The sequence below is a fragment of the Podarcis melisellensis genome, assembly GCF_964234715.1.
Source record: "Podarcis melisellensis genome assembly, chromosome: 9".
Classification (NCBI taxonomy): domain Eukaryota; kingdom Metazoa; phylum Chordata; class Lepidosauria; order Squamata; family Lacertidae; genus Podarcis; species Podarcis melisellensis.
Genome location: NC_138541.1, coordinates 59,008,747 through 59,032,525, shown reverse-complemented (window position 1 = coordinate 59,032,525; position 23,779 = coordinate 59,008,747). Strand labels below are relative to the sequence as shown.

Genomic DNA, 23,779 nt, shown 5'->3' with positions numbered 1-23,779 from the left:
AGCGGAAGCCATGGGTGCCATGAAGGCATTAGCCACCTCAGCTCCATATTATATTTAAGTTGCCAAGGGCCATTGTTCCTTCTAAATCCACAGTGCCTGTGTCTGACTGTCTGGCATTTGAATGCAGCAGACTAAATCGCTAAGGGTAAGATACGATTGTCATTTTACCACATTGACATCACATACACCTCCCATGTTGCGGTTATGTATCGCAACCTGGATTGCCTTTGCAGTGCTGATTTTGCCTGACTTTTGCCACCAGCGGGCATAATTGAGCACATTAAATATGTTTTTATTGTCTTCCTTTCTTCTGAACTTCGCATGAGTCTTCAGTTGCAGGATGCAAATATTTTGTTTAAAAACCATAACTCTAATGCTAAAAGGGTTGCAGGTTGTTTGTGCCAATTTCTTAACTCTTGATGATTTAATGCTTTCAGGAGGATTTTTCTATGTAAATTCCACCAGGGCACATTCCCCCCCCCCTTAGGGAGTTGGTCACAGTGCTTGTGGTGTTGCATAGATCACCCTTTGCACCTTTACACAAGATGTATTGATGCATCTGTTCTTTAAAATTCTATTCTGTGGCTACACATCGAGGCATCTCTCACAAAACATGCGGTGTTCAAACACATCTGCTCCTCAGCCTTTTGCAAGGTATTTTCTCATTTCCATACACAGCAAGAGTTATAGCTACCCTCCTCTTGATGAGATCCAAAGCATCCATGGAGGAAAGTGCAGAATTTCAAGGATGTTTACTATGCTCCGAAGGTGCACTTTGAAATAACAAAGGTCATTAGGTCCACTGCCTGCTTGTTTGTATCCTTTCATTCAGCGGGTATTGGGGAGAAATATCTTCCTTTATCTATGCAGGGTGGATTAAGGTTGGCCAAGCCAACAAAAATATTGGCTCACTCCATCATGTCACCGTCAACAACTGTTATTGTGACTAATTCTCCTTCTCCAAGTACAGTCATACCTCTTGTTACGTTTGCTTCAGGTTAAATCTTTTCAAGTTGTGTCCTGCGGCGACCCGGAAGTACCGGAAAGGGTTACTTCTGGATTTTGCCGCTCGCGCATGTGCAGACGCTCAAAATGATGTCACGTACATGCTCAGAAGCAGCAAATCACGATCCACTGACGCAGGTTGCGTTCTGCTCATGTTGCGAACGGGGCTCCGGAACGGATCCCGTTCGCAACCAGAGGTACCACTGTATATATACCAGGCACTACAGAATGGCCCTGTTGGCTTCAGCTGATGCTGACTTTGGGTGCAAAGTTCATAAATAGGTAGTTTAGTCTCAATAAATGCAGTTGGAACACACCCAGATGGGAATGCTGTGGTATGTCCCAACCCAGTCGGGTCCTTGGTAACCATATCAAATAGGATGCTTGGTATTTGATAGGTTCTGAGGACATGAATGAGGCCCATCCCTAGTACTGGGGTCTGCAGTTCCTTCTCTACGTAAATTCCCTGATGAATTATTACGGGTAATTTTTCCTTTGGTTATTTGAACTGAGCTGAGAGGAAGGGAGGCAGTTGTATAGAGTTTTTCTTTCCAGATATGTTCAACATCTGATGTTGCTTGGTGAATTGGAAAAAACTGAAGGGAACTGTGCCTGCCTCCCAGAGTTCTTTGCTCTCCTGCTTCCATCATGTGACGAGGGTCATAACCCTTGCTGGGCAAACAGATTGTCCTGGGAAACATGGATATAGCTGTTGCTGTCTGAAGGGCCTTATGCTGCAGTTAGGCCCCATTGCAGTCATCTGAAAGAATACCATAAGAAACATCTTTTCCATAACAAGTTATCTCCATTTAGGCGGCAATATTTGCAACAAGTACTGCTCAATACCACACAAATCACCTTCCCCTAATTATGTTATGAATTTTCACACTTCCCAGCAGCCACCAACAATCTGGAGCAGAACTGGTAAAACTGATAATGTGGCATGACGTGTTGAATTCTTACAAGTGTAAGATGCCCAGTGGAAGTTGTTTGCTACTTGCTCCAGGAAGATTGTTCTTGGCAGCTTTTCTCTAGGGACCATAACGTGTGCTCTGGACTACAGATGAAAAAGTTGGAAAGTTATAATAGCCTCTAAGAGCCAAACTAGATGCTTGCATAGTTTAGTGTGAACAAGCAAGTATGCAGGCTTCCAGAGAGGAGATTGCAGTCTTAGCTCTTATCCTCTTGTTTTTCCGAACCTGGGCTCATGGCTTAGCTTTCTCCTAATAGTCTAAGAGCTCATAGTTTGCCTAATAAAACTAAACCACAAGTCCAGATTCAGATGACATGTTAAGTCAAACTGTGGCTTAGCTCAACACAGCACAGCTGCAAAAAGACGGGAGAAGCCAAGTGGCCACAATCTCCTCTCCTGGAGCCCGTTTCTGCTTGTTCATGCAAAGCTAAAATTTCTCTTAGCATTCACTGTGGAATGAAGGCAGTGCACAGGAAGGTGAGATTTTATTTCTTCATTCTCTTATTGAGCTTGGAATGGAGATTGGTCCTTTTTAGGGGGTAGGGTAAAAATTTCACATCTGGCAACCAATACCTGATGTATATTTTGCTCTAGAAGGCTTAGTTTGGTCAGAACTGAGTTTACACTTCCATAGTGAATGCTAAATATATTACTTCTGGTAAATGAGCCACCATAGCTTCTAGAGGGGCGTGAAAATTTGGGTCGTGGGCTTTTTAGACTCGTCTACCTATGTCCTATCTGAAACCAAAGGGCCGCATTGGTTGCCAGATGGGAAATATACTGCCATTATTTTCAGCTCTCCTACCCCACTATAGGAGCCCATTGGGAAATGGGTACAGTGGTACCTCGGGTTACATACACTTCAGATTACATACGCTTCAGGTTACAGACTCTGCTAACCCAGAAATAGTACCTCGGGTTAAGAACTTTGCTTCAGGATAAAAACAGAAATTGTGCTCCAGCGGCGCGGCAGCAGGAGGAGGCCCCATTAGCTAAAGTGATGCTTCAGGTTAAGAACAGTTTGAGGTTAAGAACGGACCTCCGGAACGAAATAAGTACTTAACCCGAGGTACCACTGTACTTTCCCCCCCTAAGTCTCCTAGCTGGGCAAAGGGCAAGGAAGGACAACCTCCATTTGTGCTTTTCGTTTAAAAAGTAAAAATAAATACGCATAGTGGAAGGATAATAATCTTAGAAATATTTGTTTTTCTTTCTAGTCATGGGCTCCTGCCTTGCAGATCATTCTGTGAAGCTGCAAAGGAAGGTTGTGAGCCAGTTCTTGGGATGGTGAATTCTTCATGGCCAGAGTTCCTAGCGTGTTTCCAGTTCCAAAACAAAACTGAAAATAACAACACCACCAGGGTATGCTTCTCCCCAGAACAAGAAAAAGGAAAGCGATGTAAGTTCCCTTTAAATTTTTTGCTAACGTGCTGCAGCTTGTTTCAGGTTCTACATATAATGTCCAAATTGCATGTTACACACAGCCATGTCTTTTTGGGCAATTATTTTAACTGAAATGAATCTCAGAGGTAGCTGTATCTGTTCCACTGTGGGGAGGGAGTATTTTTCAGTGGGATAACTGACTGGAATGGAATGAGATAAACAGTCCCATCCCCAGATGCTCCTCTGCTGAAACATGCAGTCTCAGAAGCTGCTTTTGGGTTACAAAAGAAAAGTAAGAAAGAGGATACATCCAGTTGTGTGTAACATGTTAAAGGCTCATTTCTTTCTCCTACGATTTTGATGCTGCAGTTTTGATAATGTTTTAGTTCAGCTTGTATTCTTTATAGCTTTTATTGCATGATCTAGCCTATGCATTCTTTTAAAGCTCCTGTTTCAAATTGTTTTATATTGTGTTGTAGCAGGTTTTTACAACTGTGATTTCTTTCTTATAAGGATATTTCAACCATATTTGTATGCATGTAAACCACTATGTAAGTGCTATATCCTAAAAATCCCTATTTAAAAATAATTAGCTAAACAAACAAACAAACAAACAAACAGACAAACATGTAGCTTGACCCAGTGATAGGGAAAACCTTAATGAACTTTCAGGTCCCTTAAATAAATCATAGAAAGATTCAGAAGAGGAAAAATGTAAGGTGGGAAAAGGCAAACTATTAGCTGGAGTTGTCCTTCACGCTTAATGCTATTATTTCAAAACAAATATGTTCCATTAATCTTGCTTTTGGAGTTTGAATCTGGAAAGCAATGTTGAAATTCACATTAATGGTACTGTCTCTGAAGCAGAGGTGCCATTTCCTACCCCGCACCTATTTTTGTTGGGAGCCTGAACCCCCCAATGGCTCAGCAGCAGCAGGAGAAGGCCGAACGCCAGAGAAGAGTTGCTGCTGGCCATTGAAGCCTTGCTGGAGCTGTGTTTAGCTCTGCCCCTGGCTTCTCCCAACGTCATGTTGCAGTGTTGTGCATGACTCGCGTTGTGCCCTCTCAATCTTCAGCACAAGTTGGTGCTTCTGCTCTGAAGCCATGAAGTATGTTAGACTTGGTAGCAACTGAAACATTTCCCCCCTGCAGTTTGAAGTAAGTCGGGTTTCATTGGTCCCCATAAGAGTCTATAACAGATGCTGTCTATTATATATCAATTCTAGTGCTGGTATTTGGATGGGGAGGAAGAGGGAGAAAGAGGCTAAAAGCTGTCCTGTGATGAGGGCAGACCTGAGGGCTGAGGCTCTTGGTTCTGTTCTCCTTTTGTGTTTGATAGTGCATTTATGACTGTGGTGTATGTGTGTTGTTTATTGTAAGCTGCTCAGAGAATTATACTAAACAGTAGTCTATAAATGTTACAGATAAATAAATGTCTGCTTTATGAAGTCTGCAAAAGACATCAACTTTCACAAGGGAACAGAATTAACTGAGAATTTAGCTGATTTGGAATAAATATTTCTACAAGTTTCTCTGATGTCAGCATGCAAGGGAGTGAAAGTCAAGCTTTCATCAGTCTTTCCTTCTGCTTGATCCCTTTAACCTATACTCCACCTTCTTCACCGACTTGGAAAAACAGTCTTTAAATGGCATTCCTTTGGGTCAGAAGTGCACCTCCCTAGCAATGAAAATACTTCAGTTATTTTTCTTCTAGTCCTCCCTTCATATCTTTTATATCTTGTGTTATTTTAAGTAGCCAAAGCTGGGGACTGCGTTTAAAACAGCAGTAGATAATATAGAAATCATAAATGAGAAAAGCAGATAAAAGACTAAGGAACAAAATATTTGATTTGCTTTCTGAATCCATTTGATCCATTTTTAGAGCAGTAAATGCCTTGTTGTCATCCCTTGTTGTATTGATTGAGATATTTCCCCTCCATTTCTGCTGCATTTTGCACTGGGGAAAAAATCTGATCATTATATCTCTTCTAATCCATGTCCATTATTATTTTCTGATTGCTGTGTGGCATGTCACTGTGAAAATGATTAAAGCATTTTGCTGGTGGCCCTGGATGTAATGTAATGTAATGCAACACCTGTCAAAATTAGGCAGGCCCCATCTGTGTTGTATAAAATTCCAGATTCAATGTAACGATTTAGAACAGGCATTTTATTAATAAGCAAGCACATATATATGTACAACATCTATTTAACGTTCTCTAACTTACCAAGTTAACTGACAGACTTGTGCTTAAGGATCTATTAATCTTAAATGCCCCCTATCGGTTTCTACAGCCACAGCAGGCACTGTAATTCTTGACTTCACCATGAAGGCACGTACACACACACACCTGAAACTGCCTATCAGATATTTCATGCATCAAAATCCATTAACCATTTTGGTGGTACCCTTTTGAGTGAGGAATGTCTGATTTTTGTCTTTCCATTGTACCTTGTTGCCCTCCCACCTCTTCCTTAATATCAGTAATATATTTTTCAGTCCAGCCCTCTTGACTTTCTAAATAAGTAGGTGGTGACACCAGCTGTAAATATCTCTCCTATATACAATCCCATTGCGTGGACAGGCGGAGTCCCCAGATCCTGCGTGGTCCCCCCGTCATATGGAATAACGACTCAAGACAATGTGCTATGGGATTAAATTGGCCACAACTTTATTAAATTTCAAATGTGGGTAGACCTTGGCTCAGGCATTGGGTGTTCTCCCTCCCCAGTCCCCAGCCGGGGACCTAGGGAGCATCAGGGTTATCCAGTGTGTGTGGGGGGGGGATGGGCCAGCTCTGGAGAACATATGTTCAAGCAGAGATAGCCGCCCCCGTAACGCCGCCGCCGCAGGGGAGAGCAATGACGACCTTCCGGCGTACGGTCAAAGCCTCCCTTCAGAAACCCCTTTAACGGGGAACCCTGGTATCGCCGCCGCAAAGAGGAAGATGGACAAAGGATTCCGCCCAAGGCCTGATACCGCCAAAGTTGTGACGTTTTGCTACGGGAAAGGCGAAACCTGCCAATGCAGGGAAATTCCTTTCCGGCCCTTTAACAGCGACCTTAACGTAGCAGCGCCCGCATACCTGTGAAGAAAAATTAACCTGCAAAACCTGTGAGGAAAATTAACCTGCAACATAAGACATTGACTGAGGGTGGGTAGGGTGGGAGAAGCTCTGGAGCCAAGTGAGAATTCCCAGGTAAGATCCTCCCTCCTTTGTGTGGGCAGGTAATCCCTCCCCTACCTGGCCTGGTCTCCTTGGCAACTCTTCCCCCAGGTGGGATTGGACAACTGACTGAGGTAGGCGGAGACCTCCAGGTATCCCACCTGAGGGAAGGCAAAGCCTAGCCTATGCTGTTGGAGCCGCTCCAGGTCTAGGGGCTGCACGCGTCCACGCAAAGGGCACCCCCCGTTTTAAGCGGGGAGCGGTCATTATCACCTTCTGTCTCAAAAGAGCCACTTGCCTTGTTGCCGTTGCTTTCTTTCTTTAGCATTTACCATTATGCAATCTAACTCTTATCATTTTTACACCATGCTAGTAACACCTTTGGTCCTCATTCATTGCACATTTTTCTACTATGAGAACACAGGCTATTATTTTACTAGGTTGAGGCCAATGTAACTATAGTGTATAAAATTCAGGAATTTTAATAATCTGGGAAAGCCCTCCTAAACTGGACATGGGTGAATGTAACATACCTCTTCCTCCTACGATGACAGTATCTGTAAAGATCCTGTGTATTGAGAAAACAATGTCCTCCCTTGTTAATATATATCCTAATAGACTTGAGACTGTGTGGGTTAGTTAATTCTCACTAATGCTGATTAATTTCATGGGCAATAGTAAGATATTTTTTCTTAGAGATATAATAGTTTCTCATTTTAGTGTTTTTCTCTTTTATTTATCTATTACACATATCTTGCTCTTTACTAATTACTTGGTCCTCCAAAGGAAACACACATCTTGGCACTGACTGGCTGACCTACTTCAGTGAGTAAGATTGATTTGCACAGCCACTTTGGCTATGAAGAGCCACTTATTTTTTCCAGCCACTTTTGTGCCAGTGGTCTTACGGAGTTACACCACTCACAATAGTCTTAGGTTTGCAGTAGTGTAATTACAATAGTGTTAGATGTGGTATCACAAACCTTCAAAAATATGAACTGCACCTTCTCTTGAAGAAAGTCTATCCTCTCTCTTTTAGCCTTTGTTTAAGTCAACAAAGAATGTGTATGCCCTAGTAGTGCTAAAACAATGGTGAGGAAATAATTGCCCATGTTCTAGTGGGACTTGGTTAGCTGTTTAATGCAGAACAAAGATCACAACATTGGTCAAGATAATGTTTTATAGATGAAGTAAGGCAGTCAAATACATCTTAAATCTAGTGTATGCATACCCTCTGGAACATGAAAAAGTATGTGGGAGGATTTGGTTTTCAGTAGAAGAATTAGGCATGTCTTTTGTTATAATACTGGATTATTTTTTTGTACTCTTTGACATGTATTGTATGTCAGGCACATCTGCAAGCCTATTGACAAAAATAATGTCTTTAGATCAATTCCTGCTGAGTTATTCTAATCGGTGGATACAAGGAAAGAAAATTTATATGTGGAAATATTCATTTTAATATATATTGGAAGCCAACTGAGGCCGTGTTGCATGCTAAAAAAATTTGTTTTTTTTAATGTAACTTAAAATCTCGAGGCCCTGCCTTAGCAAGAAGGATTTACAATTTGTTTAAAATTACTACCAGTTTATATCTGGACCTGAAGACTGTTTAGAACTATTTTTCCCAAGCAAACTGGTTTATAAATAAACTGTAAAATACCTTTTTGTTCTTTGAAAAGTTTGTTTGATAGTCTATATGTTGTAACAGTGATGCATAAGCCTGGAAAATATTTAAAGACTTCTGTTCTAACATGTTGCAGCCAGTTGTGTGGATACCAGATGGCTCAGTCTGATAATTAATTTGCTCTCCCTGCATGTATTTCCAATCTGCTGCGTGCAGAAAAGTAGATTTCTTTCTATAACTGTTTGAAAAGTAAAAGTTGTTAACCATGTGAAGGAGACACAGAAATAATTTAATGAAATTCTGTCTGAATGATATATAAGATGTGGGGAGAAGCTTGGATTTTCAATTTTCAATAAGGGAAAGAGCAAAATTCAACCGGGTTTGGACTTTAATTTTTTATTGCCTCAGCTGCACACTCTGTTGTATTTCCTGCAAAACAGCTTCTGATGGCAACTGTAGATATATGGGACAGAAATTGTGTTTTGGTTCTATGCTTTGCTTCTTTTTGTCACTTAAAATAGGTTAGATATCACTATTCAGGAGCTGAACAGCAAAAATGCACATATTTATTAGTAAGGCTTAAGCTCTGAAAAAGGTTTACAAAATGGTGTAGTGTTATCTGCCTTGTGGTGTTTGTCACTCACAAATAATATTCAATAGGTGCCTATGAGACATTTATACTTGCAATCCATATTGCAATCAAAATAGTTTTAAATTCATATATGAGGGACTGATTGTATTTGCATAGCTCATATTTGCATGAATGTTCAACAGTGCACTGTAGATACAATACATGTAGAATATATATAACAAAATGGGGGGAAATTCAATGTCTTGCCAAGTCATCAGTTTGATGCTTTCCTAGAGCTGGGAGACTGCTGGAGCATCATAACAAGAGATGGAAATAGGATGGTGGCTTTGGGGTTGCTCTCATATAGCTGTGTGGGACAGGGGGAGCATAGCATAGCATGAATCCAAAGCTTCCTTTCCACTCATGCATTGCACCCTGAACTATGGTTTGGTGTGTTGTGTGAACATGACCAGGGAGTGAGCAAGGAAAATGTCTGAGTTTCATTCCAGTATACCTACTACATCTTGCCATGGGATCCCTTCAGGGGAGCAGAACACTGGTACAAGATAAGTCTGTGGAATCATTGCTTCTCTGAGCCAAGGACATTGCACTTCTCTGAATCTGAGGACTCCTCCAGAAGCCTTAGTACAGTGGAGAGGGACCTCCAGTCCATGAGATATTCTTGGTGTACTAGAAAGTCCAGTTTACCCATGAGGCAATTTCCCCAAAACCATGTCCATTTGCAATCAGCTGGTGTCACTCTAATGTGAGGGCAATGCTAGCTGAAGTTCATTTCTTAGTTGGTTGCACATACCAGTTCCCACAGGGAACCAAAGCAAAGCAACAGTGTTTAATTCCCATCAGCTAGCAAGTGTATGGGTGGGTTAAACCTTGGCTGCAGAGAGTAGGGTTGAAGTCTCCACTCCAGAGATTTAAAGAGCAGCTGGGAGCTGTTTGAAAGCCCTTTTGCAAACAGCCAGATGTTGCTCTTTGAAATTCTGAAAGTCAGAGCTTTAAAGAGCAGCAAGGGACTGTTTGCAAAAGGGCTTTCAAACAGCCCCATGCTATGCTTTGGAGTCCTAACAACTGGAGCTTCAAAGCACCGGGTCATAGTGACATCAGATGAGCATCCCACCCACCTGTCTAATTTGGCCCACTATAATGATCTGATCTACTACTCAGAAAAGGTTCACCACTCCTCCCTCACCACCCCTGCCTTAGTGGAACCACAATCTCCCCATCTCTGTTTGAATCAATGAATGCAAAAGCAGATGGATACCCTTTCAATAAAGGGGCTCTTCTCATGGAAGGTGGAACTAGATACTGAGATACAATTGCAGTTCCTATTTAAGGTTCTTGAGTAGAACTGCTGCTGAAACAACACTTCTCCTGCTTGAATGGAACTGTCCATGGTGCTTTGTATTCATACAGCTGAGGACATTGCTCAAAACATGTCCCAAGCCCTACCAGCTCACAGCAGGTAAGGCAGAAGGTGGGAGCAATGTGAGTTTTTCACAATATCTTGCCATGCCATCTCCAGGATGGTGTAGCTGAAGAGCAGGGGATCTTGACTGTGAGTCCTGGAAGACCTGCTCCTTGCTGAACAGATTCCTGGGCTGGGGTGTCTTGATTGAGTGAGGGTTGTTGCTGGGGTTTTTTTAACCTTTATTTTAGATCTTCTTGTGATTTATGTGGAAATTCTTCAGTCTAGTTGTGCATTTTTAATGTTTTATTTACTGTCGATGACTACTTTCGTTATGCTGTAGTGGTGTATTTTTTTCAAATTGTAAGCCACCTTGAGCATGGTTTGAGATCTGGGAAGGCAGCATACAAATAAAATTGTGTATGCATTCATGCATGTGTACATGTATGTATGTATCTGTGGGGAATTGGATCCAGTGGACCCAAAGCTGCAAGACCCCTGCCTTCACAGTCCATTCCTGCTTTCCAGTCTCTATCACTGGTGAGGCAACCACTGACTGTAGCTTTCCATCTGCCTGGGTGAACTACAGTATTCACTGTGACAAGGTTTCTCCCACTCGCAATGCTCCTTCTACATGGCATCCTTAACACCCTGCCTTCAATATGCAGGAATGGGAGGGATGGTGCTTTGGGGCTTTTAATTCAGTTAAGGTTTTGTGTATACAAAATTCAGAGTTCCTATGTATTACACAGTGTATCTGCAAATGTGAAGTTTGGTACATATACCCAGACATCCTGATTGGATAAATGTTAGTTGTGAGGTCTGTGACCAGTTCAATACATTGATTGACTGAGCTGTAATAAGCATTTTGAAAGCTGCCAAGCTAGAAAAAGTCTAGGATATCATTCTAATTAGCAACATAATGTTCCTTATGCGTCTAAATCTTGTGGCTGCTCACTTTTGTTGCTCCTGTGTATAACAATAATGCTCAAGAGATGTCAACTGGGAAACTGGAGATTATCTTACTTAATAGGAATAGACATTTCTCCCCTCAAAACACATCTGCTCCATCTTTCAGTAGTTGGAAAGGCCAGTGTGGTGTAGTGGTGAAGAGTAGTGGACTTGTAATCTGGTGAACCTGGTTCAATTCCTCGCTCCTCCACATGCAGCTGCTGGGTGACCTTGGGCCAGTCACACTTCTCTGAAGTCTCTCAGCCCTCATTCACCTCACAGAGTGTTTGTTGTGGGCGAGGAGGGGAAAGGAGATTGTTAGCCACTTTGAGACTCCTTAGGGTAGTGATAAAGCGGGATATCAAATCCAAACACCTCTTCTTCTTCTTCTTGTGTTGGAAACTTGACAGATAGAAAGGCTTGTGTTATAACTTTCATTTAAAACTTCAATGAATGGAGTAAAGGTAAAAGGTAAGTTAAAAAAACCCTGGACGGTTAAGTCCAGTCAAAGGCGACTATGGGATGCGGCGCTCATCTCGCTTTCAGGCCAAGGGAGTTGGTGCTTGTCCACAGACAGCTTTCTGGGTCATGTGGCCAGCATGACTAAACCGCTTCTGGCGCAACGGAACACTGTGCCGGAAACCAAAGCGCACGGAAATGCCATATGCACTGACAAAATGCCAATGCAATAAAGATGGGTTTTCTGAAGAGGTAACTCAGTCTAAAGGAAAGTAGTGCTGGAAGGACAACATATGAGCAGTACACCTAAAGAAGACAAACTTTGTAGGGTTTATGAGTGTTTTCAGGGTAGAGTGGAGAGCCTGGTCCTCTTTGAGCCAGGCTATCAAGACTGGATGAAGCAATGTTTCTGCCTGAGGCAGAGCAGCAAATACTCCCACATCCATCCCCACAAGTCATGGTGCATCATATCCAACTGGGACAGTGCATGAGAATGTGCCACCGGAGCCAGTATTGCTGTGCTGCCCCTCACTCCTTTGCATTCCTCTCTTCCCTCCCTCTGCTGCCCCTCATTCTTTGTTGTATTGGTGCCCCCTCCTCTCCTCTTCCAGCTTTTCCTCCCTTCTTTTGCAGCCAATTTAGCAAGCATCTGGGGTGAGGTCTTCTGCCTCCTCCTTCCCTGTCTCGTTTTTTAGGAAAGACCTAGGTATGTAAATACATGTAAAGAAGACAAGTCTGGAGAAAAGGTGGAATTGGATTCAAACAACAGCAGGATTAAGATTGCCAAAAAATTGAACAGGATTTCAGATTTCATAGAAGCTCTGTGGAGAAGCTACTCTAAGATGCAGTAATAACTTGATCAAATGTTCCCCCTCCTGTTTCAGCCATAGTGGGGCTGTACAGGAGGTCTCATGCAAGAAAGAAATATTGAGACAAGTGAGTATTTCTGCCTGTAATCCTGCCATTGTGATAGGCAGAAATTCACAAGGTGAATTTGACTTGGAATAGAGTTGTGATGATGGAGAAAGCTTTGTGGGTTTAAATTTCTGTGCCTTATGTGACTGTTAAAGCCACAGGGGCCTTTCAAGATAAAGGGTTTTCCACCTGCCACCATGAGGAAACATGAGCACCATTCTATAAGAAGAAGAGCATGAAGAAAGGAACCCTGCTCAAAGGTGATATTTTGCTTTTGGATGAAGTCTTTCATCTCCAGTCACATGGGGCTTGAGGAGAATCATCTGACAGACAGTTTCATCTAGCAACTCCTACAGGGCAAAGAGATGAGATGGGTGGTGGAGAGTTAATGTACTGAATTAAAACAAATAGGCCCTGTTATTGTTTTCTTTAAATATATCTGTGTCATGTTTTCATGTAAAAACCATCTGTCTACTTAAGAAAGGAAAGTCTTGTTCCAGTGTGTCTTTATTAATAAACAGAGGAACAAGCGCCGAAAACTCTGGAATTTGGAAGAATTCAGCTCAATAACGGGTGATTCTGTGAAGAAGTATTTGCTCCATGAAGAAACACCAGACTGAGAGAGGCATATGTACTACAGAATGTCTGGAGCTCATTTATTCTGAGAAAAAGAGCGCTGCTTGTGCAGGACTAAAGCCAGAGTAGTAGTATAATATTTGGGTCTCCAAACAAGAGCTATTTTAATATCTTAAGAAAGGTTTACGGATATCACATTGAGAACAGGTAGATTCAAGAGTCAGAGCTTTGGACAGAGCAGACAAAAGATTATGAAAGCTCTCAATAATATTCCCCCCATTCCTCCAGCAAACATTCACTTCTAATTCCCAGGGTAGGGCTACAGTTTTCTTTCCTAGCTCTTTTCAGAATATATTTATTATCCCTGCCTTGGTGTCTAGCTTTCAGTTTCACTGTCTGCTGCCACAGACAGTATATGGGAGGAAGATACTGAGACTGAAAGAACAGGCTTAAAAAATAGCGAGCTGTTTCAACTTTAGAATCAGAGAGAAGAGTGTGGAACTGATCTGAGGAGAGAAACTTTCCTCTTTTGGCTCCTCATCTTAAGATTTAACTCCTGCCCCATCCCAAAAAAATGCTGAAAAGAAGCCTAATATATTGAAAGCATGGGGAAAACGTTAAGGCTTTGCAGCTCTAACTTTTGCAAACTTTGGCCGGAAAAGGATTACAGGATTTTTGAAAGTATGTTGGTGTCTGATTTTATTAATGTGCAGTATGCCTTATTGACTGGAAAATGTTATCTTTTAGTCATTTATATTCAGGCCTTCTTGTACATTCAGATGAACAGTGGTATTTGAAAAAGCAGTATTCAAATAAGTAAGCTCACTAATATGGCAATGAAATTAATTAAATGAAAAGAAAAGTAGCTTTCATAAATTCACCTCTTTTGAACGGATCAGTTAAGTCATGGGAAATTATAACCAGTTTGTTCAGCTGCTTAAATCTGATAATGTAGGAAGTAATACAGCTGAGTTGCTGGTAAAGACAATCTAGAGATGAAACACGTGTAGATTTGTGGTAGACATTCTTTCTTTTTTTTTTGCATTTTTTCATTATAGTGCACCACGTTATGTGTAATGACTGAAAAGGCTGTTCTATGTTTAGTTGATCTATGTTGTAACTTTAGAAGCAAAGCAAGGTAAATTTTAAGACAAACTTGCAAAAATGAGTATTTGCTATGTGGTGTGATTAATTTGTTAGATGTCTCCTACATTGGCAACCAGGAAGAATAATAGATGAGATAAGTTTTCTTTCTTTCTTTTTAATTGCACAATCTATTTCTCTCTCTCTGATACATTATTTTCCTAATAATTAAAGCCTGTATATTGCACCCTGGAACCTCTGAGCAAAGAGTGAAATATATAAATATTAAAGATAAATTAAATAACCTGAATAATATTTAAAGCAGTATTTAATGTATTTATAAAGAAAATATATTTCACACAAATATTTTTTGGCAAGAATCTGTAGTTACAGATCTATAAAACAGAATTTGTATCTTATTGAGAAAAGTAAGTTCTTTGCCATGTTACAGTCCTTCCAGATACATGTAAGTATTCACTGAAACAACAGGAAAAAAATGTTGATAGAAAAAGTTTGGATGCATAATCTTTTAAAAGAAAATCGATAAAGCCAGTGACTTTCCTCAATTTGCTAAATTCAGAGCGGATACATGCAAGAGGGCAGTGTTGTTATTGCTTTTCCTGACCCCAGAGCAACTCTTTAGCATATGAAAGAATCATGCCATATAAACTGTAACTTATCTTTGACACTGAGGGTGCTTCCTGAGGTGAACAATTAAGCATGACTCGATCATTGCTGTTTTGCTTTAAGGTGCAAGTGGAATAGCAAATCTGCTTCCAGATTTCTGGAATCCAAATAATCATCTTTATCTGGGTGGACAGTTCCCCTTTGCTCAAGCACAAATGCTGTGGTGAAGGGTTTGATGATGTTGATGATAATAATAATAATAAACTGCAGTGTGTGTAGCATTAAATACATCCTGCCCCCTTGCTATGATTCCCAGTCTCTGCATTTGAGGGGAGGAGGGGGGAAAATAGATAGTGTTGCACCCCAGGCTGCCCGCCCTGCCCCAAATCTCTGAGCAGCAAGAGACTCCAGAGTTCCCAGGGTTACCATTTTATTTATACATGTATACAACCTGACCATAGGATGTGGAGACTCACAGCATTAACACTCAAGGAGATCTTGGCTCCCTATTAGGTTTCTTGGGAAGCATAGAGCAAGGCATGTCTCGACATCTCTCGTTTCCAGCATCCAGGGGCGGAGGAAGGGGGCTGCGGTAGGTGCAGGCTGCCCCGGGTGTCACCACTGAGGGGGATAACAATTCCAGGTGGCACTCAACTCGGCACCTGCAGTGTGCCTAAGCCTCACGTCTCTCCTGGGAGAGATGCGCTGGCTTGTGCGCACGCAGGCTCTGCACTTCCCAAACCGGTCCGCCCGCTGCCTCCCCTCCAGCTGTAGGGCAGTTGTGTGGGAGGAGGCAGGCAGACTCCAGAGGCCCTGCGGTGCGCCCTGCCCCAGGCATCTGAGCGGCTTCCTCCTCCGCTGCCAGCATCAGCCCCCAAACTCAGCCAAGGCCATTCATTACCTTAACAAAGGAGACTCAGCTGACTGGTTCAGCAGGTTTCCTCTCATAGATTCTAACCCCCATATACATAGGATCACAGATTTGGAAGGATCCCATGGTTATCATCCAGACTGACATCCCTACTCCCAAACTCATAACAATATAAAGCAGCACAATTTGGAAAGGAAACATCATGGCTGTACTATTCAAGTGAGAATGCTGGGCAGTGATCATACCTCCCTTAAAGCCACATGATAATGTGAAATCGATCAGTGATCTTTAGTCAGCCTTATAGTGTGTTCTCTCCCTAAGTATCTTTGGCTTAAGAGCATTGACCTTGATGCCAGAAATCAAATGTCCTGGGAGACCACAAGGTATTCATCAGCTGGTTTCTCTGTGTTGTCATTTTTAAAGTGTAATTTGCATACATTATGTGTCTGGTTTGCCCTAGGTAAAACACAGAAGGGCATTGTAGAGATATTATGGTAGTTTCTACACATTAGCTATGATCCAATTCTTGTTCTTCAGTCCCCAATAACAATGTGTCTGGACCACTGCTGGTTAAAACCACTTCACAGCAGCTTTAATCAATCTGAAGAAAATGACGTTGTAAAAGAAATGGAGTCTAGAATTTGGTTTTTACTCTGATAAAAATGTCTTTCTACCTTGTTTTTCACCTTTCAGTGCTTTGTGAAGGGGAGGAGAGTTTCTTGTGTACAAGTGGAATTTGCATCCCAAGGAAACTGCAGTGCAATGGCTATAATGACTGTGATGACTGGAGCGACGAGACACATTGCAGTACGTCACTTAAATTTATTATATAACACATGTCTGGCAAGAACAACACTTCAACTGTTTGGATGAGCTTAGAAATAAAAGTCATATATTGTATCAGAATAACAGCTTTGCGTAGGATTTACGTATGCCCATTTCTGTCCTGTCATTCAGAAGTTAATGGGACCTTTTTAACTTTGCCCAACTAGGCCACAGAATGTGCTTGTAGACCTTTAAAAAAGTTTAAAGCATAATTGCATTAGTAGTTCAACAGCTAGAATTTCTGCAAAGACACACAGGGATCTCTACTTGTTTTTTACATGTCTGAGTAATCCACTCACAAAGGCTATCTTTGTAAAGAGATAACCCGCATAACAAGCCCTCGGTTTATAAGCTTTTGGCCATGTATTTGTTGGCACATTATATTACAACACATGCAAAGCAACCTGTTTACAAAATTATATTTGATCTGCCCCTGAGAAGTTGGCCACAAAAATATTTATTAATGGAAGAAGTGCTGTGGAAAAGAACATGTGGTTTCTCTAGTGTATGGTGCGTTCAACCACACCCTTCTTCTCCATGTATATGAGAAGGAGCTAAAGGCTAGAACATACATTCCACACTTAATGACTGACCACATATAAGCAAATCTTCATCTGCCTTTTTTGAAATCCAGAAAGAGAAAGCAAGCTCCATTCCACTGGCTACCCTTACAGGTAGTGAAGACTGGAGAGCACTTGTCTAATCCTCCCCTTTCCTCTTACATACTCACTTTCAGCATGAGCAGCACTCTATCTGGTTGCTTACACAAGTTTGGGAAATTTTGATATAATTCAAGTGATCCTATGTGATCCAAACCTTCCTATTTTACTGAAGCAGCACAAAGCTGGGCAATGAGCAGTAGGGTTAGCATATCACAGGGTAATGAATGAATTGTGCCTGTCTGTCATTCCACACCAGGACTTGGAATTCCTTGGAACAAGAGCAGAAGACCAATTGCAAGAAATAAATCACAGGGAGGCAGATTTATAGAAAAGCAGGAAAGCTGTGGGCTCTCCGATGTGGGAGCAGAGCACTGCTTTGAGCATTTTTGAAGAGGCAGGGGGTGAAAAGGAAGTCTTTTATATTTATTTTCCAGTGTCAAAGGATGGAAAAGTCTATTACAAAACCTTTTCTAGGAGCAAGGTCGGCAGCTTCACAGACATAATACCTCAGGCCAAGGGCATATCAGTCACTTATTTGTTGTGGCTAGGAGTGGAAATAGACATCATGTTAAGTGTGTTGCTGTAGTTTTAAAATGGTTAATAAGTGTAACGAGAGCTGTGGCAGAAGAGGACAGGATTAGCCTCTTCCTGCTTACCATGGTTCTGATAAATATTGGAGGCCCCAGGCAGCTATTACCAATTAAAAAAACAACCACAGCACTTCTAGTGACCTGTTTAGACTCAAGTCCAGTTTAGCTCTGTGATGTACTTATGTAAATAGGATTTCTGAGGGTTCTTCCACACTTCTGCTTGTCTTGTGCCTAGAAAGCATAGGTCTGAGCAGTTTCCCTCTTCCTCTGTTTTATTCCTAGAGAAACCCCACTCTTTAGCTTTAAATAGGGACAAACATTAGTCTGGGGAACACCCAATTGACATTTCTTCTGACTGAGTGTTAAAGATCGGGTTTCCTCAAGGGAAAGCTGCGAGGCAAGCAGAAGCGTGGGTGAGCCCTGAGTGTAGATGCAAACCAGAGTGCAATCTAAGGGCTTATCCACACTTGTTCTATTGCTTTTCTCTGGGGAAAACCACTCTTTAGTGCTTAGTTAGAGCAGTGTTTCCCAACCTTTTTTGGGCAAAGGCACACTTGTTTCATGAAAAAAATCTCGAGGCACACCACCATTAGAAAATGTTTAAAAAATTAACTCTGTGCCTATATTGACTATATATAAAGTAACTCTCTTTAATAGGAATCAAATAAACACAAAGAATGTATTTTATAATTACTTTATTATGAAATAGTAAGTAAACAGAAATATGAAAAATTATAAAATACTTTATTCAGTGCGCAACCTGGGCCTGTTTGGCTGAAAGTAATGCAAAATGGATTAATCCATTCCAGACATTTAAAAACAACCCCTAAAACAGCAATTTAACATGAATTTTACTATCGATAAAGACCATTGATCCATAAAATGAAAGCAATAAACAATGTACTGCAGTCACACAATCAGTCAATCAATCAGTCACAAAAACAAAACAAAAAAGTCAGAAAGACAAACATGCAAAATAAACAGCAAAAGCAGACAGACCGCAAAACAGAAGCATGGCACGCAATATGGAGCACGTTTGGCTTCTGAAAAATGTTCGCAAACCAGAACACCTGTGGCTCAGCCCACCGCCTTCCATAACCAGTCTTCAGCTTCCTTGCCTATAGCGGGGGGGGGGGGGGAATTAGTTTCGGTCACTAACGACTGGAATCGAGCTGCGTGGCTGCTTTGCTTGCAATTCCCAACCGCACTCCTTGCAAAGAGGTGGGCCGGCCATGCAATTTAAAGGAGATGGAATCCCAGCCCGCGCCCCTGCCCCGCGCAGTCCAGTCTCGAGGCGCGCCCACCTGCCCGCCGGCAGCGAAGCAGCGAGCGGGCCTCCTGCGCCGTCCGCCTGCGGCTCAGGCGCTCCTCCAACAGCGGGTGCCGGTAACGTTTCGGGAAGCGGTGCTTCGCCACAGTTGGCCAGCCTAGGAAGAGGCCCCGGTAGACCCGGGCTTCGGCTCCCTGGTGGACCATCTCCAGCCCCGCCATGGGCAGAACAGCCGCTGCCTCGGACTCGGCGCCGCCCGCGCTCCCCTCAGCCAGCACAGCCGCCATCTTGGACGCCAACGGCCGCTCTCTCCGAGGAGGAATGCGCCTGCGCCTTTCCTCGAGAATTCTTACGTACGGCGCGGGATCGGCGAGTTGGGCCGGCGGAAACAGCCGAGTCCGGAATCTGCACTTGCCGGAAACAGCCGAGACCCGAATCCGAACCTGGCAGACTTTGCAATCCATTTGCTTCCTAGCCTCTCGCCGCCCGACTCGCCCGCCTCCCTCCCATGGCACACCAGGCAACGTCTCGCGGCACACTAGTGTGCCGCGGAACACCGGTTGGGAAACACTGAGTTAGAGCAAACAGCAATTTGGGTTTCCCCCAGATTGCCATTTGTTCTGATCTATCATTCAATAACAGATTTTTCCTTGGAAAGGAGCCGAGCAAGGGGGAAACCACCTGGGCTTATGTTTTCTAGGTGGACGAGCCCCAAGTCAGAGGAGTTGTTCCGACAAAACGACAGACTTTCAGCAAAGAAAGGAAAGAAAAACTAATACTGTGCATTAAGGAGTAGCAGTCTTTGATACAACAGAGGGATGGATAAACACTGAGATCTGCCAGGATACCTCATACTGTTCAGATTTTAAACTCAGCTGGGTACCACATTACTCAATATGAAATCATCTATGATCTACAGAGTACACAGATTTTCATTTAGTTTATAATGTTAAGGACTGTATGTCTTTGGTATTTACTGTCCTTTCATTCTTTGTGTTCTTTCAGAGCTAAATATAGATTTCTCTGGAAAATCCAGGATAGTGTGAACTATTGCATTGCTTCCTCTTAAACGGCAGTGGAAGCAAGCTTTGATGTGGTGTACTGGGCACTATCTGAGCTTGGATTTCGGTGACATGGGTTTAAATCCAGTTCAGCCATGAGCATAACTAAAGTGGAAGCTGGTAATCTGGAGTGGAAGAGTGGTTTCACCCCTTCCTTGCCTATCACTCCTTCAAACTACTCTCTCCAAATGTTTCTTTCCACCTGCATTGGGCTTCTTAATGTGTGTTCACTCTTGAAAATACACATTTTGAACACAGCAGGGGAAAAAGTTGCTTGTGGACATCCCACTCTCATATTCTCCAAATGGATTTTTTCCCTGAGCCAGAAAACTTATGACTGCTGAGGTTTTTGTTAAGCACGTTTTTGTTTAGTTAGGTCTTCACTGGATGATGGCAGGCAAGCCATTCTCTTTCCATCCAGCCAACCTTAACAGGTTGCTAAGAGGATTAAATGAGATAGTCCTGTGTAAAATGCTCTGAACTTCTTGGAGTATAGTAGGATAATAATAAAGATGCTATGTATTTTAAATCAGCAGCAGCACTGGCCCAATACATTTTGCTGCCTGAGTTATAGCAGCAAATGTTTCATCCTCCTCTATCTCCAGACAAGGAAAACTGAGTTATTTTGATACCTGAGACTTCTCTCTCTTCTTGGCAGTAAAAACAAAATAAAATTCAGTAACTAAAAATTTGCTGCCCTTTTAAGGCATCCAAAATCTCTTGCCTGAGTTGGCCACCCAACTCTGATGAAATCTTTGAAACTCGGTAGGATACCTAATGGCCAATGAGTGGGATTTCAGAGCCCTTCATGGCTGTTTCCCCCTCCATATAACCAGGAGAAGTTGGATAAATTATAGAAACCAGGAATTTCTATGCAAATGTGTGTAAATTGCCTAATTTATACAGGCAAATTCTCGGTGCAGAATTTTAATCTTTCTTTTTAGCTCAATTAATACGCCCTGGCTTGAGCCATATAGTCTCTTTAAAAGTATGTACCATTTTCATAATTGGCTATTGTTTATGCAACACTGCCCAAGGAGGATTGGATTAAGGGAGTTATATTCTATATGAACAGAGGCTCTGCATAATATTGAGAAATCAACAGGCGATGTTTCCTGTTACTGCAATTCTGTGCTAGAAATTGCTTCACTTGTTACTTCTGCCTATTATGCAGCTTTTGAAAGCACAGAACATTAAAAGGTGGCCAGGGAGATTAACTTGGAATATGGATGCACTGAAACCTGTCTCAAAATAATTTCTGCGATATGGTGTTGTTGTGTATTTAAAGCAAAAGAGAGTTTTAAAATATGTTTGTTTTTCAGACTGTAGCGAAGGAGTTTTCCGCTGCAAGATGGGAAAGTGTCTCAATTACAGCTTTGTATGTGATGGGTATGACGACTGTGGAGATCTAAGTGACGAGCAGAATTGTGGTAAATAAGAAACATAGCTGGGTTATTACGAAATCACAGTTGGTGGAGAGAGACAACTCTGGAGCAAATGGAGGCAAAAATCTAGAGTGTAGTTAGGCACACTTAAGCCTGTTACATTCAATAAGTTTAAGCTTGTCTCTTGCATTGTTGGAGGCCATTTTGCATTTTCCTGTGATGTGGTCTGAGGTGAAATTATTGTTTCAGAAATGTTAAAAAGTTTCATTGTTTTGCTATTTATTACTTATAGAAGTCTTTCAAATGAAACTCCACACATATGATGTGAAAGAATTGGTGAGAAACCTTTCACGTCACCTTTCCACTTTCATCACCCACTTACATAATACGGGTTATACTTACATTCTGATGTGGTACAGGTCTGCGAGGAGAATACCACATCAAAAACAGCATGCTGAATCAGTTCTAGGAAGAATGGCTTACATTCTGGAAAATGGTTTTGCTTGAATGGTTTGGGGGGATGAAAATGTCAAGTCTTCACCAAGGCTAACTTTCCAGACTGGTCCTGCATGGGCCAGAAAAAGCCAGGGAAGTCCCCAAATAGGAGTTCCATCACAGGAGGAGAAAGGAAAAAAAGAATAGGGGGAGGGAATCAAGTTGATTCCAAACTGAAGGCCAGGCGGAACAACTCTGTCTTACAGGCCCTCCAGAAAGAAATCAGATCCTGCAGGGCCCTGGTCTCATGAGACAGAGTGTTCCACCAGGCCAGTGTTGAAACGGCCCTGGCTCTGGTTGAGGCTAATCTGACCAGCCTGCTTGTTCTGCCACCCTCAGAGGTTTGGGAGGGGGCTCATGAGAGGCTAATCTGGAATGTCCTCTCCACAGAGGTGCAACTAGCACTGCCCCTTCACAGCTTTCATTGGCTGCTGAAGATGCACCCCTTTATCCTGACATTTGATAACTGAAAATTAGATTTTGAGTCCTCCTTGTAACATGTTGTATAGAATTGTTGTTTAGATGTTATTGGTGGTCTTGTTGTTTATTGTTTCATTTGCACCGTGTTTTTAATATGCTATAACCCACCCTGGGACCTTCTGTGGAAGGGTGGGTTAGAAATACAATAATGGGATGGGAAAAATTGCTTCCCCTCTCTGGTTTGATAACTGGTGATCCACAGAGCAGTTGTTGTTTTTTACAGTCAGTTGAAAAATTGATTTCCAACAATCCTATAGCAACCATGTTTCATCAATAGCTCTGTCACAAAGTATGTACTCAGTAGTTTAGAGTATGGTATTAAAAAAAGGTCTTTTTTATAATTAAGGAAGGAAGCTTTTCCTTTTGGGGGACTTGTTATTTTCCCAAAGACCACCAGCAGAATAGTATGCATCCAAATAGGTGAGGGACAGTCAAATTAGAGATATGGAGCTACAGATCAGGAAATCCTTGTCTTTGTCATTAACTTAATAGGTGGCTTTAAGCAAGCCATTGTCTCTCACTTTCAGCTTCTCCAATCACAATATGGGTGTCATAATATTGGTGTATTATTTCGATTTAGTAACAATCGCAGTAAGAGATTGTATGCAAAACACTTTTAAAGTGTTCAAAATACTATGTAAATATAACGATGATTTATTCTAATCTGGTTTACAAAAACAACATTTTCTGAGGGAATAAATACAGGATTGGCATTGTCCAGTTCAATTCATCTGAAAAGTTGCTAAAAAAAATGCTTTCAGATTACAAGTGTTAAATCATGTAAATGAAACATTGCGTAGCAGAATGGCTTTGTGTATCAAGAGCCAGGTTTTGGTATGCCTCTTCCTCTGCTAACATAACAGATTATGCTGGATGCATAAAATAGTAAGGAATAGCATTTTCACAAATGCATCAAGATGGTCTCCTGCTGTGAGCTAAAGCAGCAATTGTCCCTAAGAGTCTTTATAAGATTTTCACAGATTTCAACTGATTCCAGCAAACCTTTCTAAATATCCTGGATTTTCTGATATTACCTTTTCCTATTTGAGCCTCTTTGATTTAATTTTATGCAGTGGTTTATCTGCTATTAACCCCACTATAATATATATAAAAATATGTGTGAGTTTTTGTTTGCATCTCCTATTTTACAAATGTCATATTTTTCTCAGACATGTTGTCAGAAACAGTACACAGATAGTAACTGCACTGTTGGTGTTATTTTGTCATCTTTAACCTGCAGCCTAGTGATAAATCTGATGAAAAGGTTAGTGTTAGGACTGCCTTTTTAAATTCTGACAGAGACTTTACACTTCTTTTAAACAACTTTGAGAAAGTCAGAGGTTCAGCAGAGACAACTGTTCTTGGCAGGAAGATGCAACG

General features: G+C 41.8%; 1 protein-coding gene across 5 annotated transcripts in view; it reads left to right on the top strand.

Annotated features, from left to right (window-relative positions):
• The window catches only part of CORIN (corin, serine peptidase), a 106,799-nt gene that overhangs the window by 38,126 nt on the left and 44,894 nt on the right, over nt 1-23,779 (top strand). For all 5 annotated transcript variants that reach the window (XM_081924379.1, XM_081924378.1, XM_081924381.1 and 2 more), the window contains exons 5-7: nt 3,196-3,377; nt 16,325-16,438; nt 21,362-21,469. In XM_081924379.1, the coding sequence (XP_081780505.1) occupies nt 3,196-3,377; nt 16,325-16,438; nt 21,362-21,469 (404 nt within the window). The remainder of the gene's footprint in view (nt 1-3,195; nt 3,378-16,324; nt 16,439-21,361; nt 21,470-23,779) is intronic.